The 20,605-nt window shown below is 45.8% G+C and overlaps 2 protein-coding genes across 4 annotated transcripts in view; both read left to right on the forward strand.

Annotated features, from left to right (window-relative positions):
* Positions 1–992: 992 nt before the first annotated feature.
* Positions 993–9,695, forward strand: myoz1b (myozenin 1b). The gene is made up of 6 exons (XM_069159808.1): positions 993–1,078; positions 3,934–4,020; positions 7,861–8,027; positions 8,119–8,185; positions 8,284–8,470; positions 9,067–9,695. Exons 2-6 carry the CDS (start codon positions 3,936–3,938, stop codon positions 9,296–9,298), a joined length of 738 nt encoding a protein of 245 aa, XP_069015909.1. The 5' UTR covers positions 993–1,078; positions 3,934–3,935; the 3' UTR covers positions 9,299–9,695.
* A 729-nt stretch (positions 9,696–10,424) lies between these two features.
* Positions 10,425–20,605, forward strand: part of usp54b (ubiquitin specific peptidase 54b) — a 53,101-nt gene continuing 42,920 nt past the window's right edge. Inside the window, exons 1-2 of one of the 3 annotated variants that reach the window (XR_011178822.1) lie at positions 10,425–10,566; positions 19,595–20,218. Coding sequence is in view for 2 of the 3 variants with exons in the window: in XM_069160304.1 (XP_069016405.1) it covers positions 20,063–20,218 (156 nt within the window). In the remaining variant the exon portion in view is untranslated. Of the gene's footprint in view, positions 10,567–10,652; positions 10,672–19,594; positions 20,219–20,605 lie in introns of those variants that run through there. The other 2 variants (XM_069160304.1, XM_069160305.1) reach the window with 2 other exon arrangements.

Below are 20,605 nucleotides of genomic sequence, written 5' to 3' on the forward strand. Positions count from 1 at the left end.
TCCGGCTATTTGCTAAACTCTTAATTCTGATGGCTTTTTTTTTTTTTTTTTTTTTTTACAATGTGATTGCGAGCGGAGAGGAATTGCTTACTCGTACATCCTGCCTCCTCTTGCTGCTCTGCCAAACAGCCTCTTTCCTCACACCGTGTTTCTAGGTCAGCAGAGTCGAGTGATTTGGGGTCCCGAGTCGAGGCTTAGGGGCACGTCAGATTGTGGACAAACAATGTTCATTTTCAGTCTCATGTGGATCAATCATTTTAGGGTTATCATTTCAGGAAATCATAGTTTCTTAATTGTTTTTTAAAATTCTTTTTTTTATTGATTTATTTGGCTGAAAAATGTATTAAGAGAGCTAAGTTTGGAAAATCTAATCAGAGTGGCAGTAAACACTCTAACTGGGTTTTCAGATTTACTGATGGATTTACAGCCCAGCTACACACACATCTGTATCAAGGCCACTTGACCTATTTAATTTCAAGACTTCCACAGCAGCGTGGCTCTTTGGATTTGCAATGCCAGCTGGGCGTTTTTTCTGCCTTGGTGGTCCAGACTGAAATACCTCAAGAAGTACTGAACTGATGGCAATGAAATTCTGTAATCCTTTTTTCCTCTGGGGTCACTGTGAGGTTGGGGTGAAATGTCAGCTATTAAACAGTTTACACATTTTACTAACTTAAATTAGAGTTATTTGATAACTTTATAAAAGGAAATTTCCAGGTGAAATTTTGAATGCAACTAATCTTCAATTTTTTTTTGGTTAGCCTGTTTTTTTTTTTTTTTAAATTGATTGATAAATAAAATGAAAATAGCCCGTAATAATACCCGTAATTAACAGTCATTTTACCAACTTCTGAACTCCACACCCACCTCCCTCTATACCCCCCCCACTCAATTCCCCCCCACCCCTCCACCCCACAGGCCTGATCCATAGCAGCCCCGCTATAGGGTTTCACTCTCTGCGGGGCGAAGAGGAGGGCAGGCAGTACAATACGAGCTCTGGGACACAAATCTACCTGGGAATCTAGTTTCCCTGTTCCCCTGGGACCTGTGTCTTCCTGTGGATACCTGGGTCTTGAAGGTAAGACATCAGAGGTGAAAATGTGTGATAGCGTCAGCGAAACCCATCGTAATCCTCCGAACACATGCTTTGAATGTTTGGGGATTCTCTCGCAACGATGGTCTTGGAGTTGCCAGATAATTCGGAATCCTGTTTAAGTTCAAGTAGAAGGTTACAGTTAAATTCCTGTCAGTTTTGTGGTCGGCTGATTTTGGCTGCGGGAGGAGACCATGTCTGTGGCCTGCGGAGAACTCTGTAAATGAATGAATTAATGAAAATAAAAAGCAGATGCTCAACAGTATACTGCAGAATGGACTGTTTGTCATAGTAGATGGTCAAAAGTGCCTTTAAATTCTTACTGTATCATGCATGGTTTGACATTTCTATGAAGATTTACATTTCCTCGACTAAGTAGTTAACTCAAATATCAATTACACGAAATCTGAATCTTCGAGAGCCAGTTGGTGGACCACTTATTTCACCTCTTCTTCCAACACTTCTTACCTAACACTGTAGCCGGTGAAGAATGTGGCCCTCTGCGGTGGAGTTTTTAGTCTGCAGGGATGGATGCATGTGTGCATTTGGAAATGTGATGACTGATGCCCTTCCTCCCCAGCTGTCCCCTTGAGATTTATCTGGAGCTAAAACAGGCTGGTAGTGGGGGACAGGAGCGCCTCTTCACTCAGAGAGGCGGTAACTGGACCCAGGCCCTCGCGCACAGCTCCTGTAGTTACCATCAGCGCAGCAGTTTGCCTCCATCTTACATTTCCCAGAACATCCAAAAACACCTGTAATCTCCTGTTTTTAATCCAGCGGCCACTGACTCACATTAATCACAAGAGAAAAGCTATTTGAGTGCAAATATGTGTGTGTGTGTGTGTGTGTGTGTGTGTGTGTGTGTGTGTGTGTGTGTGTGTGTGCTGGTGCATTTCTATGCACGTTTCGTGCTGATGACAGCCCCACTCACTAAAGTGCTATAGAACATGGACTCATATAAATAGCTCACACAGGACTGAATCCTCAGCTCGGAAATGAGCTTCAATTACAGCGGATGAAAAGCAATTACATTAACTGTCTCCCTGTAGACGGGCCCTCCTGCTTTTTCTCTTGCGGTGGGACTCACCTCCAGCTTTACATAATTGCTTTCGACCTGAGCAATTGACAACGACATACTGCCATGGCCCATCTGAGCGGTTAGTCAAGAGAGACATAAGCTGCCACCGGGAATTGGTGACCTCAGGCGTATGCAGGGGTTGTATACTATGTTTAAAGTGTGAGCAACTTAATTAGTGAACCTGGTGAGGTTTTGCTGGAACTCGCTCCAAACTGGGGCTGATGTGCAACTTCATCGTACACAACACACGTATTTCTTGGGAATAAGCTTGTGTCTTCTTCTTGAAGATTTATTGAGAAGTTTTATACTTTTGTTGTATCAAATTTCACTGCCAGACAGCGTCTGGTTGCTAATTCTGTCGTGCTTTCAGCTTGTCACCTGAACAGACCAGATACATGAAGCATTTTGCCTATAATTCTTTAGTTTACAGCGATAATAAGTCATTTCAGTCAAGTCCAATTGATTGATAGAGCACAACAAAACACAAACATGGAACAAAATGCTCCATTGAGAATTCAAAGTACAAGTAGATAATTAAATGAAAATAAAGTGCATTACTGAAAGTAAAGCAATTATGTAGTCGTGTTAATAAAAAGAGCTATTTTTTTTTTACATCACAAATAGTTTGTCCCGGCAATTTGGTTTTAACACCGATAATTTGTGTTTTAATTGATGCTAAGCATGTCAAAAATATTTGCAAAAACCTGTAGGGATGTTTTGAGTTTTTGGCCACCAAGAGGCAGTGCAACATGCTTTAAACTAACAAGGTATTTGAAGTTAAATGGCAAAATACATGGCTTTAACATGTACTCAAGACAGATATGTGTTTTCTGATCTAATGCACCTTTAATCAGGAGGACACCGTCTGTCTGCGCCATCCAACACTGTTACTAATCAAGGTTTGTTTAGGTTTAGGGACAAAAAAGAACTTTTTTAGGGAAGGATGATGGTTTGTGTTGCGTTAGATAAAAAAACAAAACAGGTTGTTAAGTTTCGGCAATGATCCTCCTCATGATCTAAAAAAAAAAGACAATGTTGTTGTTGTAAACGTGAAAAAAACTTTTGCCTCCTATGTTGAAGTCTGGTGTTTTGTTGACCCTTCTGTCCACCCCAACACGGTCACCTACGGTACCTTCCTCCTTTGTTTCTGTTATAATTACTACAACCACTGAGGAGCTTTGTCACTTAAAAGTAAGCAGTTGTTATTGAAATAACTGATGCCGAGTCTATTGCAAACACAATATTTTAACCGTACAAAGTTAGCAAACATTTGCCCAGTTACACCTCCAACAGATACAAAGCAACATTCATATGGAGACGTGTTTACAGTTTCCTGCCACAAGTGTGATATTCAATCTCTTTTAGCTCCATTTTTGGTCTCCACCATCTCTTGAGGGAAATGTCTGGAAATATTACATTTTGTCTGCTGTTTGCTGTTGGACAGGTGGCGTATGATGGGTTCATAAAAGCTTTTTATGCTATAAAGAGATGTTCGCCGTGGCTGCACGACTAAAAGAAAGCTTTGAGACTGAACCAAACAGTAAAACTGTCAGTTGACAAGAAAATTCTGATGAACATAGAATTGTTAAAGACTGAGACGCAGCTGAAAAAAACTTACAGCCGAATCTTTTTAATACTCTTTTTGGGGTATATCAATGTATTTGTCTCTGAGTGTAGAAAAGCTGCATTTCTATTATAAAAGTTAGAATGGTCGGAGGTGAAGATCATCGCGAAGACATCGTTTATCTCTTGTGTCTTTTAGCCATGCCGCTCACAACTGCTGCCCCTCCTAACAAGAGGAAGAAGTCCAACAAGATCATCACCGACCTGTCCAACATCAGCCAGAATGGTAAAACACACACACACACACACACACACACACACACACACACACACACACACACACACACACACACACACACACACACACACACACACACACACACGCACAGCACAACAGTCACACATTCAAACTCGGCGTATAGATATGAAAAGTTCTGCCTCTTATTCCAAGTCCTCAAAGACCCTCGTTTATCTCTCCTGTGATCTGATTATCCAATCGAGTAAATGTCAAATCTTTAGTGTCTGTCTGCCATCTGCCGAGTCTACACGTGTAAATTGAACCGCATGGGTGTAAATCATTACATGTGGCTGTATGATACCACAATTAAATTAAGACACACACACACACACGCACGCACACGCACACACACACACACACACACACACACACACACAAGCAGTAACACAATATCGAACATGTATTTGACATCTACTGGAGGGATGTGTGTTCATTATCAGATGACAGAGCTGCCACAAATCTGTCACCATTACAGGCAACACAAAATACCAGACGGTCTCCTCTCACTATATTTGCTTGAGACTGTGTGGGAGCTACTAACACTAAATTGGAACCAATACAACGTGTAAAAACTGTGGTAAATAGGTCTTATATTGGGATTAACTCGAATGCAAAACTGGATTTAGCAACATCTTTCAGGAGTTCAGTGGTTACAGCTGAGGTGTGTTTATGTGCCACAGTCACTCTATATTTTCCGCTTTAATGTCACTTTACTTTTCTCCTTTCAGTGTTTTGCTACATTGGCTGCCTATGCTGAGCACCAGCTTCTCCATTTAGTTTTTCTCCAAAAACAACTTCCTGTGCATCAGATGTTTTACATACTGTCGGAAAGACCCTCCAGAAATAGCGAGTTTAATGTAGTTCACTCTGCCAGACCCACCAGTTGGTCCATCTGTTCAAACTCTTGCTGTGCAGCTTAAATTTGTTCAAACACAAAGAACTTTACGACTAATTAGTGGAGAGCCCAAAGTTTTCAAAAAGTGGCAGAATCAGCTATGCGGATGAATTTAAAAAAAAAAAGAAAAAAAAAAAAAAAGGAAGATATTTAGAGTAGTTTCATAAAAACCTTCATCCTGTGCTCAAGAACAATTTAATGTAAACACATGATGAGTTACATTATACGGTTTTGAGCGAGATGCTCCACCCCGACCGGCTGCAATATTAAAAAGCTGTGAGGTCTTCTCCTGATAGTCCACCGTCCCCCCACAGCCAGTCCGGTGACCGACTGGAGAATTTTACAAGGTGTGCTCAGCATCTCAGTGTCAGCTGGGATCAGGTTCAGCCCCCCTGCGACCCTCTGAGGATGAACATTTAGAGCTAATGGATGAAGGGACTCGCAGAGGGCATTTTTGTTTTACATACAAAATGTTTTTAGCGCTTCTTCTACTTATGCCTAAGTAAAATTTATACTTTTAAGGTTGTAATCTTACAAGGTACATTAGATTACATTATTATTATTATATTAGTTTACCAGGCATGATGTTGGAATTTGTTTTTTTTGGGGGCTTTTTTTAGGGAAAATGTGTGACTACAGCTGCATGGAGCCACTCCCACAGCTGCAGACTCTGAGTCTTGCTTTAACATGTTGCGTTTTGTATTTAGAGTATCAAAACCGATATTTACCTGTTGCATAATACATCACTTTTAAAAATCGACAATAAATTCTCCACTAATCTCTGAACGTGAAATCCGCAGTCTGAATGTGCTCTGAGGGTCTGTGCGCACGCTTATATCTGTCATTCAACAATCTGTCACTGTCTTTCCCCTGTTTGTGTCCTCTGCTGTTTTCAGGATGTTTTCTCTGGCAGTCCCTTCACATCTGCAGGCACATCTGTATCTTTCCACCAGTTTGTTTTCAGTCACTCATTCAGGAGCTTATCCTGCTTATCCCTTATTTCGCCCCAGTTAATGCCCACATGTCCATCCATCATCCCTGCCACTGTGTCGCTCTGACTGTCTCTGTCGGTCTGTATGTTGTCCGTCCGTCCGTCCCTCCCTCCGTCTGCCCCCTGCTTCTGTCAGTCTGTCCAATTTCTTCGCAGTCAGCAGCCAGCTCCAGTTTCACATTCTTCTGAATTAACGCTCTAATCAATATCCCCATGGGAGAGTTCACTCTGCTCAGCAGCCTCAATTATTCTCTCTCTCTCTCTCTGACTCACACACACACACACACACACACACACACACACACACACACACGCTTGCGCTTAACAGACACACTTAACACACACCTACTTGCACAAGTCTGATTTATGAGGTACTGCTAACAGCTCTCTGCAGCATTGCAATGCCAACTCCCCGCTTTATAGATGTGTTCGTACCTCTCTGTACGTGCGTGTGTGTGTGTGTGTTGGTTTATGGCTGGACTCCAGGTGTTATGAGTGATATCAGAGTGTATGTGGTGGATGTGGTGGATGAGAAGAGTGTTTTATGAGGAGCTCTGTGAAGCAGTAAAATCCATCAGATCTCTCCATCACCGGGAGGCGAGCGAGAGGCCGTGTGCGGTGAGGATTTCCCCCCCCATAAACAGTTCTTCCGTGAAATCCTGCCGTGACGTTCCCCAGCGCCTCCTTTTCTCCCACATTGCTTTGCCCTCGTAACCCCGACAACTCCCCCGGTTTCACATGAACACATCCTCTAAGAAGCACATAACCGGTTTCTACTCCAGTTCATTACTACAAGAAGCCTGGCGGTAAAAACATGCCCTTTACAGGCTCATACATCCCTTACTCAATGTCAGACATGTAGTGGAACTTAAAACCACTTTTTTAATTTACCAGATGTTTTTTTTTTTTATAACTCTGACACACTCTGCACAAACCTCTGAAACAAAACAAAACAAAAACTGAAAATGTTTAGAAATTATCCACCGTGATAAATCATCATCGGATAAGGTTTCTTTTATCCATATGTGTTATTTCAGACATATGTTTTAAAGGAATACTGCAACATTTTTGGAACTACAGTATACTTATTCACTTTCCTGCCAAGTTCAGCACAACTCTCAAAATAAGAGGCTACAGCCAGGAGATGGTTATCTTAGCTTAGCGTACATTTTCTGGTCCTTTTTACTCTTTGGTTTATGGTGAATCAAACACACTTCATCGGTAATAGGTAATATATTAATGTACGGAAGCCTTGAATCGATCAATCAGTTCAATGCATTTCAAGCTTAGTGCTCATTAAAAGCAAGTCAAGCCATTGTATTTTCAATACAAGCAAAACTACTGCTGCCTTTATAACGTAGTGGACAATATAATAACCAGAGGTGGTATAATTACATGAGACTATTAGTACTCTGTAGAATTACCCTCTTTATATATTTACATATTTTTCTTAATTTTAATAGGCGAGGGGCAATCAAAAAGTTCAGAGACTGTTGTGAGCAAACCGAGCGCAGCACCGAGACGCGCACGGGGCAGGAGGAAGCTGTAACCCTCGTGAATAAGAATTCCAAGCTATGTAATTTCATCAACATCAGCTCCTGAGTTACACATGTTTTAGCGAGCAGTGGTACGTGAACATTTGTAATTTCTCCACGGATTTGTGTGCAACTAATACTTACCCATGAAGATTACAGTGTTCACGAGCAACAGGATCAGTCTCAGAACTTGTTGATTCACCATCGTTTTATATTATATATTATAGTATATTAGATTTCAAATCGTCAAATAGGCATAATGTCGTTTTTGTGGAGAAAGATGCTGTTGGGAATGAAAAATCTGTTTAGAGACAAAGGACAATTTCCCACATATCTCCTCTCTGCACACCCTCACCTCCTGTTCCATGTTCAGTTCCCTCATTTCCTCCTCTTCCTCTTCCTGCCAGACAATGAGTCGGACTCCGAGGCCACCGAGTTCGATCTGGGCACCAAGATCAAGACGCCCAAGGACGTGATGCTGGAGGAGCTCTCCCTGATGACGAACAAAGGGTCCAAGATGTTCAGGATGAGGCAGCAGAGAGTCGACCAGTTCATCGTGACCAACGAGAACATGGTGAGGGCGACGAAGAGAAAGGGAGTGCTTGCGTCGTGTGCACACGTGGGTTTATGATCAGATTATATCTTCCGGTTTCATCCTCCGGCAGAACCTCGAGAACCTGCTGATGTCCCCGCCCCCTGTTCCACCAAAGCCCGAGATGCCAAAGAAAGAAAGTACGGTCACAGAAGCGCTTTACAGCATTTTTTTTTCTTTCTGCATTTAATCTCACCGGTCTTCACCTCTTTCCCACCCCCGTCCCTGTGCGTCTCAGTTGTGGAGGAGACAGTGGATTTGGTGGCAGTGAAAGAGAAGAGGAGGAAGGAGTATGTACGCACCTACGTATCGCCATGGGAACGGGCCATGAAGGACAACGAGGAGCTGAAAGCCACCATGAGGTCCAGCATGCCGGGACCCATCCAGATCCACGCAGAGATGCCTCTGTACAAGAGCTTCAACAAGTAACTGAGACACCCAATATTATCATTGAATGATAACGATGCTGAATATAAAGTGTTGTCGGAAATAATGTTAAATTCAGGGTGTTGATGTTTCCTGTACATACCAAGCGGTAACCCGCGGTGACGTCACCCATTGGTCTGTGAACGGCCGTTATGAAGCCTTGAGTTTGGATTTTGACCGGCACCATCTTGTTAGTCCTGAGCGGCTTGGAGCCGGTGGTGAGGGGGAGAGGGGGGACTGGAAACCCGGCGATACTTTCCCGGAATATTTTCAGATGGACCGCCAGAAAACTAATAAGGAGTGACTTTAGCCAACAAAACCGAGACAACTTGTGGAGAAATTTTATTGACTGAGAATTTAATGAGAATAGTTAGATGGGAGTCTATGGAGCCGGAGGCTTTTTGGAGCCGACCTCTAGCGGCACTCGGTGGTATCGTAGCTTAAGGCCCTTTGGCATCGGCCTCATTTGAAAAACACGGAACGGAAGCTATGTCCTCTTTTATACACAGTCCACGCTACATACTTGTAACACATTTTGAAAGTTGTTGTTGAGATGTTTTTTTTTCCTTCCCGTTCCTTCCTCTTTCCTCCCCAGGATGGCGCTGCCATACGGGGGCTACGACAAGGCGTCCAAGCTGCTGACTTTCGAGCTCCCGGAGCTCGATGTTGCCGAGGAGGAGCCGGAGCCTCTGCCCAACCTGCAGGCCGACATCCGCTCACGTCCGTCCTTCAACCGCACGCCCATCGGCTGGATCTGCGGCGAGGACAGCTCACACATCAACATGGACCTGGACATGCCCTTCAACGGAGAAACGGACGACCTGTGAACACGCATGCAGACACGAGCGCACTTACAGTACATGTAGCCTGAAGAACACACACACACACACACACACACACACACACACACAGATCCTAATTTACACCACATATACTGATCACATAAGCCCTGCTAGAAGTGCTGAGGTGTCCTTCAACACATTAAAATGTACTTTCAATGCATGGAAATGAAAATGATTTAAAAACGACTTGGTGGAAAAGGACAAAGTATCTCCCCTGGACTCCTGTGTGCTTTCTTACCTTTCCATCCCCAACTACACCAATGAGTCTTAGTAGGATTTTGCATACTGTGAGCTAATGTGAGACATGTGTGAATAGAAACAGATAAGCACTCTGCACTCTTAAAAACAATGTATTTAAGCAATAAACGTGCCCTTTACAGAACGTCTGACCACTTGTCATTCTGCACGTGATACTCCTGGAGAATTTTATTATATCAGCGATGGTCCTATTTTTTTTAAACAAATGAACTGTAAATCAAGGCTTACTCCATCTTTCTATCCTCATAAGTAGGTCCGGTTTAGTTTCAACATGTCTTTGGTGCCACACGTCCTCCTCGAAAAAGACAAACTCTTATCTGGTATGAAAAGCTCTGCCTACGGCCCGAAACATTGTTGTGCCGATACAAAACGCCAAAAGGTGACCAAACTTCAACTGCAAAGTCACTGAACATATTTAGTTACATGTTCTGAAACACGTTAACTTACTTCAAATTTAACTTTTTTCCCTCTCTGGCACACCTTCGCTGCCAAACTAAACGGTGTCCCCATGACCTCTCACTTGCTCTCGGAATAGCTGGTGAGTGTAAACTGGTGCTGGCAGGTCTCCAGCTACAGAAATTAAACAGATGTCCTCTTCACGTCGCAGCCAGCAGGTTACATCTGAGGAAGCGGAGGAGAGAGATGCTCAAACAGGTAAGGCCACACGTGCGACACGGGATGACATCACCGCCATCACCCTCGCGCTCCTCTCGCCTCGTGCCCAGAAGGCGGCGGCATCGGGCCGGACAAGCTGCGCGATAAAAAAAAAAAAAAAAAAAAAAAACAACAACAAAAAAAAAAAACCCGCTACGTCACACAACTCGAGCGGAGAGCTTGGAGGAGATGGCACGGGATATCGCGAGAGCGGCGTGCCGCGACCGCAGCGCTGGATGGCGCTGGTGGGGGCTGGATGCGCCCACGGCTCGCCCTCTCTCCCGTTAAATCACACGGTAGGACACGCGATCGGACGGAGACTGGCGGCGACAGCAGCCGGGGTGAGTGAAAACCTGCACACTGCGCACTGCACGGGCTCCATCACAGCTAGAAACACCGGGGGGAGGGGAGGGGGGGGGGACTCGCATGTGACCGCACCGGACAGAGTAAGTGTGTGTCTCTTTATGTGTGTGTGTGTGCGATTATGGGGGGCAACGTGTCGGCCAGATGTGATCCTCTCCAGATGTGCTCTCGTGACAGTCTCTGAGGACGCCTGTCTTTTTCTTCCCCATCATCATAATCTTATCATCAGTTCTGTCATCAGCAGCAGCGGCAGGACGGAGCTCCCTCTGTTCTCGTGTCCGTTATATTATTTCATGAGGTGATCTTGGGGTCGGTGATTCCCCTCGCGCTTGTACGGTAGTCACAGCTGCGGGCATCCTTCCCCGAGTGCGTAACAGTTACAGGTGTTATTGCTCAGGCCGTCCCATCCGCGCCACTCAGGTACATGCCACTACTGCGCGCGTGGCTCCTGCGTGTTTTTGCTTTGCCAGTGTTTGGTAGACTGCGCGCGGACTTGTTGATGGATGACCGAGAGACCGCAGCCTTTTCACCGAGGCGGATTCACGCTCCGCTGTCATCGCTCCCGGGGGGGCCTCTAGTGATTTAATGTTACGGTTTCGATCCGCGTGATTGATGACTTTGGCCCGCATCACCGCCAGCCTACAGCACCGTCACATTATGGAGACGGTGACACAGCCTTCTGCTGCGTGCCTCGCGGGCACACACGTGAATACTCACCAAAAAAAAAAAAAAAAAAAAAAAAAAGAAAAGGGAAAGAGCCCTCATTTTTTTTTTTTACCCCTATAGTCGACATCATTAAGCAGGAACACCCACGTTTGTTTTAACTTTTCACGAGGACATACATTGCTTTGACCTGTGACTCCTGCAGGCTCGTTCTAACCTTTGACCTTTACCCAAACCAAAGCCAGGTCTTAACCTGTGAAATAAACGCTTAACCTCGCAGGGAAAAAAAAAAAAAAAAAAAAAAAAAATCATTTCATGGGGGATAAAATATGCCTGGCTGACCGGGATGCCCTCCCCACAACATGAGGAATACAAACCACACGTGCACACGCAAGGACACACTCAGCACGCAGCAGCACACCTTCACCCTCCACACTGAGCTGAAATGTCGCCTTGACATTTTAAAGTTGGACCGCTCATCAGTTTGAGTTTTTGGAGATGAAAAACTCTCTGGAAGGCAACAGACTTTGTTGTAGTCTCCACTCTATGAAAACATATGGTGTTTGTATTACTGTGTGTGTGTGTGTGTGTGTGTGTGTCTGCTTATGGCCACTGTTTTAGCGAGGAGAGGAGAGGAGAGGAGAGGAGAGGAGAGGAGAGGAGAGGAGAGGAGAGGAGGAAAGGAAAAGGAAGCTGGTGTTCCTTCAGTCAAAGTTGTTGCTCTTTATTCAGTATGAAATCTCTCTGTAAACACTGACGAGGCCCCTTAAGCCACACAACCTTTGATAACAGGGATGCACTGAAAGATAACTTTGACGCGTGAGTCCGTCCTGATAGCCCCAGACCAGTTGAACACACAGCCAGAAAAAGGCCTGGCTTCCCTCCGCTGGCATTATTTAAACACTCAGACCAATCAGGGCGGTTTATGCGATGTCGCGCGGCGCAACGGCGGCAACTCGACACGTGACACGAACATCCTCAGAGCCGAGGCGGAAGGTCTCCACGCTCAGGATTTAACTTTTGGTCTTGGCTCCGTATTAAGATTGTGTTGTTGTTTTCTGTGAGTTTCATAGTTATCTGTTGAGAATAATACCTCCAGAATCCATAATTGCGGCCAAACAGTCGTGTGCGTGAAACAATTTAGAAGATAAAGCTGTTAAATTCACTTAAATTCCCTAATTGGCTTAAATCCTCTTGAGTGTTTTCTTTCCAGACACGTGTTGGTTGTCTGTGACTGAACACGACTCGTGTCTCCCGGGGCGTTTGTACATTGTTGACATTTTAGTAAGTGTTTCTGCCTGACTGGTTGGGGTTGGGTCCACATGCATGGGATTAGAAGATGGTGGAGGTATGAGGGAGAGCAGATTATATGGACGAGGAAGACGGAGGAGGGGAAAGAAAAGGCGCGCTCATGCTGTATATCTCATGATGTGACCTTTACCATCTACTGCCGTGCTCTTTCAGGTCCTTTTTTTCCCTGAACCGGCCCTCTTGGACACACGGTTGTTTATTTAGTCGAATGTTCCACTAATTCTTTCCCCCTCTTCTCTTGTATCATCCCTTATCTTCCCTCTGTTCTCCTCTCCTCTCCTTTCCTCGTCTCTTTTCTTCCTTTCCTCATCTCTCCCTTGCTTCTCTCTCCTTTCTTTTTCTCTTCTCTCCTTTTCTTACCTCTCTTGTCTTTTCCTTTCCTGTCCTCATCTGTCCTTTCTCTACCTCTCCTTTTTCTGTTTTCCTTTCCTTTCCTGTCCTCTTCTCTTCTCACCTTGCCTCTAATCACCTTTCCTATCTTTTCCTTTCCTTCCCTTTCCTCTCCTTTCCTCGCCTCTCTCCTTTCCTTATCTTTCCTTACCTTTCCTTTTTCTATCCTTATCTCTCCTTACCTTTTTTCCCCTTTCCTTTCCCCTTCTCTCCTTACCCCTCCTCTCATTTCCTTATCTTTCCTTTCCTACCTGTCCCCTTCTCTTCTCATCTTTCCTTCCCTTATCTCTCCCCATCTCACCCCCTAACCCTGTTTCTCCTCCTCTCCTCTCACTCTGTACTCTGACCCAAACTGTAAAAAACCTCACATGATTCCCAGCATGCATCGTAAATAAGGATGGTTATGTAATAGCCTAAATATTAAGGAAACATTCACCCCTTTTTATATTTTCTACTAATAGGATTGGCTGCCACGGTAGTAATGGGTTGCATCTAGGTTACAGCGTGCATGTGTGTGTGTGTGTGTGTGTGTGTGTGTGTGTGTGTGTGTGTGTGTGTGTGTGTGTGTGTGTGTGTGTGTGTGTGTGTGTGCGTGCGCATGGTATAACGTGTGTGTTCTCACATGTACACTTTAATGTTACAGAGTCTAAGCGGGGAAAATGACCTTGAAGCTCGCAAACCAAACCAAAAAAAAAAATCCCAAAACAATCGCGGTAATATCTTCACGCATGCAGCTGCACGTGGGCCTACTGTATGTTCAGATACGTAGTGTGACTTAGGCTTTCCATCCGAAGTGGAAAAACAGGGGGGAGACGGAGAGGCACGAAGGGGAGGATGAACTCTGGGCTCTCCCTATTGTCAACCACGGCTATTTGAAGTTGCACATAACCCAGTTCCAGGGAAACCACTGTGTATATGTGAAGCACATGCATGGGACGTTTTTCGGAGCCTGAAAGGAAGGAGACAGAGATGAATGGGGCGAGAAGTGGAGAGAGTGAATGGAAAATAGAGGTCAGTGGAAGAAAGTGAGAGACGGGGATGAAGTGAATGGGAGGGAGAGGAGAAGAAGAAGCGCCGGCCAGAGGAGAACGTCTGAAAGATCACGGCGTCTTTGTCTTACAGGGATGTATAAATATAGTTATGTTTGCCTGAGAGGGAGGGAGACCGCGTGAGAGACGGGCTATTGTCCTCGGGGACAGTATCAGCTCTTTGTTCGGCTTGCTTGACACCGGTGTCACTGTCACCCAGCCACACTGACCCACAGCAGAGAGAGGGAGAGGGAGGGAGGGAGGGAGGGAGGGAGGGAGAGGGAGATACAGACAGAGGCAGTAGATTTAGATTCCAAAATGGTGCCATTAACAGCATTTTATTTTCATCCAAATTGTGGAAATTCATTGCTCAGAGCTGAAGGGAAGAAACAGGATCATAAAACAGGAAGATTATGGGGAAATTAGACTAATGAGAAGTGGGCAAGATGCTGATCGTCCGAATTACTGTCGATAACTTTGAACATCGAGGGTCTGAAGATGAAAACAAAGAAATGTGTGAAGTCTAGATGTTAGACGAACACGCGTTTCTTCACTTTGTGCGTTTTTGTTGCATGGTGGTGACGTTGAAGGGAATATTAAATGCTAAAACAGCTTGAAAGTTCAATCCGGTCCTTGGAAGCAACAGTTGGCCAGAGCAGTTTCACCTCACGGCCCATTTTTTTATCAAATGTTCCTGGAGCTTTCAAACGTATCACACAAAGAGTTTGTCCAGAGCCCGTTGCATTACAAAAGTGTTTTAAGGATTTCTCATATTGTTAGCTTAAAATTTGAACGACTCCATCTGATCCCGTAGCTCCTGACTGTCACGGTTCCCCAACCTGCCTCCCCTACAGCCAATCAGCAATCAGCCCCTCTCAGTGGATCGACTCCCACTCTGCCCCGACTACCTCCTGGATCATAACTTCTTGTCGCTCAGGGCCTCGGTCAACGGTTTTCCAGAGTTCTGTTTGGACCCTGTCTTCCCTCAGTGTTGCGTTCACCTGCCTGGACTTTGTTAATAACACCTATTCTTTATGAGCAAAGCCTCCGTTGGCTTCTTCCCGCCCCAGTGTCGTGTGTTTGTGTGCTTTGTGACTCTGACCTTGTGGCGAGGCTGTCGTGTCAATGCATGAAGGTATTACAGTTCGGCCCGAGCAATATATCAATATGGTGATATGAGACTAGAGACTAATGTGATAAGTGTCGTCTTATCCTGGTTTTAAAAGCTGTATTACAGTAAAGGGATGTCATTTTCTGAACTGTTGCGGCTGACGTATTATTTGCTTTTCCCCACTTACCACTCGTTATTCTTATTGCTGATGATTGTTTATAGAAAAGCAGCAATAGTTATCTCAACAATATTGTAACAATATCGAGTTATTTGGTAACAGTCGTGTTTTTCCAACTTTGTGGCAACAGATGGGAGACACTCTATTATTGCAACACGACAATAAGCCGGTTCACGCAGACAAATTTAGATAAATAGTTTCTTCAGTTTTGGTGTGGAAGAACCGAACTGGCCTGCCCACAACCCCGACCCCATCCTGTCCCGTTTGAGATGGCTGTGAGCCAGCCTTTGTCGGCCAAACAGTTGCCGACATCACTAATGCTCTTGTGGCTAAATGGGAGCAAATCCCTGCAGCCCGGTTCCAAAATCTGGGCAGCCTGAAACCAGAAGAGTGGCTGTAATAGCGGTATCTTAATGTCCAGATATGGAACAATGTCACACGGCTGTCACCTTCTGATGCGCACATACTTTCCATTAGATCAGTGTTTCCTAACTCGGGGCTCGGGACCTCAACAGAGGTCGTGAGATAAATCGATAAACAAAACGGGGAGCATAATGAGACGGAGATTAGGAGAGGAAAAATGGAAAGAATGCTTGATCCCTTTGTCATATGTGGCGTCATTGTCGAGTGCTGATTTGATGGAGCCTCAGAATGACAGACGGATGTTTTTTGGCAGTGTTAATATTAATCGCAGCGATGTGGATCAAAGAGGAGGCATCGCAGTGCGCGAGGGATCAAACAGGCATCGAGCCATCCTTCAGATTCTGTCCTTAAATAAACCGCAAACTGCAAATCCCCCAGCATGTCACTTCGTGGGCTCAAGAAAAGTAGAGAAAGACGAGAAAGACGGAGAGAAGACAGAAGAGGAAAGCTGAGGGTTCGACGGGGGAAAGGCGGAGGGGGAAATAATGCGAGAGGAAGAGTGAGGCAGAGGAAAGGGAAGAAACATCGTTTGGCAGGACAACGATTACAGAAAACACCGTAGGGTTAAAAAAATATGAATCGTATTTGCAGCAGTGGAAGCAACAAAACCAGCTGTCTGTCCTCAATGCTCCCAGCTGTGTCCTCGCTGGTTTCTATCGATCCAAACGTAATCATCTCCTGTCACACGGATACACACATCCACTCATACCGACTGAAAAACGCCATTTTAACATCCAAGCACCCCCCCCCCCCCCCCCTTACTCAAAATGAAACCTTCCCTCCCCCCAACTTCTGGTCATTAACGCATCAGAGTGTGAAACTAAATATGTTTCCTTTAGTAGTTTTAGAGACAAATTCAACATTTCTCATCACATACTGCACATATTTTGTATCTGCATCATAGATGTCCGGTCTTGGATCGGGCTGGGTACCAAACTTCAATGCTATTATGGCACTCAGCGAATGGTTAGGTACCAACAAGTAATGAAAATTGCCTTGGCAGTCGTTACCTAGGCAACATCCACTCTGACACATTATCATTTCAAAATGCACAACTCCTGCAAATCTTACATTAAAACGCCTTGTTTTACTCTTTTCAGTCCAATTTTTTTTTCCCACCTATGTGTCTGAGTTGTGTGTGATCCGGTACGTGGAGGCTTCTCTGTGTTTAGACAGCAAGCTGGCATCTACTGTTAGCACGTGAGGCGTTTAGGGGACATCAGTAAATTGTATCGTCTTGCGATAACGGGATTATGAGGTGTTAAGGAAACATCAATTAAGTGTAGCTACAGAAAACAACATGGGTTACACACTCTGGTTGAAACTAAAGACTCTGAAAACCGGTGTCAGTATGAAAAAAAAATTCTAGCGATACTTCCTCCAGAAACTGAATTTTATTTGTCGTGTTCACAAATTGGAAAAGTGACATTTAGTTACATGCAGTCAAAAGCAGATCCAATAGAAGCTGTTGACACTGAGGTCTGTGGATTATCCAGTATAACCAGGACAATGTTTGTAACGAAATATGCTCAAACAAAAATCACTTCCCCTTAATTATGGAATCAGCACGGCGGCAGGAATATTAGAGATGGATGTCTCAAAATTTATTGTAGTCGCTGAAGAAGTTGAGAGTTCACTTTGTGACAACTGCCTCGAGCTCAAAGCAAAGCTGGGGATACAAGATGAGGCCACACACACACACACACACAGTCTGGATGACCAGTGTCCTCACCTCAACATCACACATGTGTGCTTTCTGTCTGGGTTGCATCCACAGGTCCTGGTTTCCTTATGGCTGCCAGTGCAGGGTCAGGGAATTTGATTGACTTGTGCCTTGACTCACTCTGGCTTCCAGGAAGTCTCCACCATCAATACACATCATCATCACTCGCCAGGCCTGTGTGTGTGTGTGTGTGTGTGTGTGTGTGTGTGTGTGTGTGTGTGTGTGTGTGTGTGTGTGTGTTTGTGTGTGCTTTCTCAACCAGTGCAGCACAGTGTGTCTCTCTGCAAAATCACATGGTTCGGCTTTTCCCCCGCGTGCCTGCTGCTTGGCCTATTTCCATGGTAACTAGCCGAAGATGTGGGGACACACACACGCGCACACGCACACGCGCACACGCACACACACACACACACACAGTCCACATAAACAGCGCTTGTGCGAGGGCTTGCCAGAGTGATTTCGGTTGTGTGTGGCTGTAGGGTGCAGTCAGAGAGAGGATGTGTGATCACACACTCCACACAGGCTCAGCGGGAGACACAGACACACACTCACACACTCACACACACACACACACACGCACATACACACACTGTATGCTGAGACAGAAGCTCAGGATGCTGTGCTGTGGAGGAAAAATGGCACAAAGGGGCATGCCAGCCAAATCCTTTTATAAATCCTCTGGCAATTTGGAGTTGTTTAACAGATGAACGTATATATGACGGATAGATGGAAGTGTGGTAGTTTGTCAGCGTGCAGGAGGAGCGTGTGACAAGTGGATGAACTGACATCGCAATGTTGCCTCCGAACAGTTGCATAATGTTTCTTTCCAAATTCGCACTGATGCATTTCACATCCTTGTCACGATGCTGCGCACCCCCCACCCACCCCCACCCCGTCCCGTCCCGTCCCGTCCCGCCCCGTCCCACCCCACCCCACCCCACCTCACCACCCATCCCAATGTGGCCATCACCATAGCGACAACCCACGCTGCTCACCTGCTCGCCGCAGCATCCCCTGCGCCCTCTGGCCCTTCGCCAACGAAGGGGGGGGGGGGGGGGGGGGTGCTGTGGCGGTAACGCAACCCGGCAATCAGGCGAGGGAGCTTTGCCAAAAGTGGGGAAGCTATAGGGTGAGGAAGGAGAGGGAGGCAGGGTGGAGGGGGCACTGCGGATCTGTTCGCTACTGCCCTGTGGTGTTATGCAACTTCATGTACACACACCCACGCACACATATTGTAGGGTGACAAACACACACAGACTGGCCCTTTTTTTTTTTTTTTTCTTTTTTTATCATGTCACGCACACGGTCAGAAGGCTGTGCATGGCGATGCTTGAACCAGCGAAAGCTCTCCATAATGTCCCTAAGTACCGATTATAAAATGACATAACAGATTTCTCAAGCGTTTCCTGTGTCATATCACTGTTGCAATGTTACCCTCACTGACATTGTTGTGTTCACGTGATGATTTACACAATTCAGGGGACAACAGCCACGAAGAGGAAACATTTCATTTGCGGCGATTTATTCTAGGCCACCAGGTGGCAGCAAATCATCTGCACAACCAAACAACAACCACCGGCTAATAATAAGGTGCCATAACGGTGCCACGACCGTAGGCTGTATATAAACGTAGACGTAGTCTCCGGGTCTGAAAAGTGAAACCAATACAGAAGTGTAATACCACCGAGGGCCCCTAAAGATGGTGACGGCTAAAATGGCAAATTTGAGGCAGTTGACAAATAAACGAGTGACATCGCGGTTGGTTGGTTGCCGCTTGGTTCCCCGACAGTTAAAACAGTGACAGCGTTGGTGTGCTTAAACCGTTGGTACTTAAAGTCTGTGTATATTACACGCATTTGAAAGTCCAAGTTTTTAGGCTCGGGTTATTTGCGCGCGGCGCCAGCTAACACTACGGAGCTAAACTCACCTTCCAGTCTTCAGCATATCATCATCAGTCCTGTCGCAGTTTTTAACTGTATCGCTAACAATGTTTATACCACTAATAGAACTCTTCGTGTACAGTATATTAGGCCGCACAGTTAACAGCTTAAAAACACTCTTTGCATGTGCCCTGTTTGATTCGTGTTTAGCACCGCTGTTGCACCTATTGGCAGAAACCTTTTTGCTGCTCGCTGGATTGTGTGCGGAGTCCTAACAGGTTGGTCTTTGTGTCTTGCAGGCGCATGAAAGAGGAGACGAAAGCATCGAAGGAGTCCCCACATGGGAGCAGCAGTGCTGTCTAATCCACTTTTATCTGACATAATCTGCCAAAGGACGCTTTGGAAACGCTCTCATGTCTTCAAACACAAACCGCTAAATCCACGGAGCTAAAAACAGACAAACAAAAAGCCAACCGCTGGCTCCTGCAAGTGGACAGATTTTAAAGTAAAAACGCGGCTGGAGAGGGGGCGGGTTGTATGGGGGCCAAATCCCCCTCCAAGACACACCGCGTCTCGATCCACGGCCGCCGCTGCCGCCGCCCTCCTCATCCTCCGTCCTCTTCCTCCTCCTCCTCCTCCTCCTCCTCGTCTGCTTTTCTCTCATTCGCCCTCTTTCTCTCTCATGGGAGTGACATAGAGGCCGTCGCTTGTTCTGCTGCCCCGCCCCTTCCTGGCCTCGCCGTGGAAACAGGGGCGTCCGGGTAGTGATGTCGTGGAAGAGGAACTACTTTGCGTCGGGTGGCGGAGCGGTAGGCGGGGTGCAGGGGCTGGTGACCCCGAGAACCATGACCTCTATCGCACCCAGCAAAGGCCTGAGCAACGAGCCGGGACAAAACAGCTGCTTCCTCAACAGCGCTCTGCAGGTCAGTCGGGACAAACACACTCCCACACAAGAGTCAGTCACCGCGTATTAGGAGGCCGACATGTTTTTTCATGCAGATTTTTAGGGAACTTATTGCGGTCGTTACTGTCCGAGTTAGCCACCAATCTCAAGCCGCCCGCTCGGGTAAAGTATTAGTCACCGGGCGCGTTTAACCAAACTCATTTTTTGGAAACAGTAGACAACGGGCGACAAATTCTGACCAGCAGTTTTGTTTACTAAAAAAGGGAAACCTTCAGCGTTTAGCGGACACCCTGGGACAGTGTAATGAGTGCAGACTTCGTCTCCACTCACTGAGGACCAGGTCTAGGTCAAAAAGTGCCGGAGTGCAGTTCAGACCCGGCAGCGCATCACGAGAAGAGAAAGCAGG

This window comes from Embiotoca jacksoni, unplaced genomic scaffold (genome assembly GCF_022577435.1).
Source record: "Embiotoca jacksoni isolate LCO1_2020_lvr unplaced genomic scaffold, fEmbJac1.0.p SCAF_26, whole genome shotgun sequence".
Classification (NCBI taxonomy): Eukaryota; Metazoa; Chordata; class Actinopteri; family Embiotocidae; genus Embiotoca; species Embiotoca jacksoni.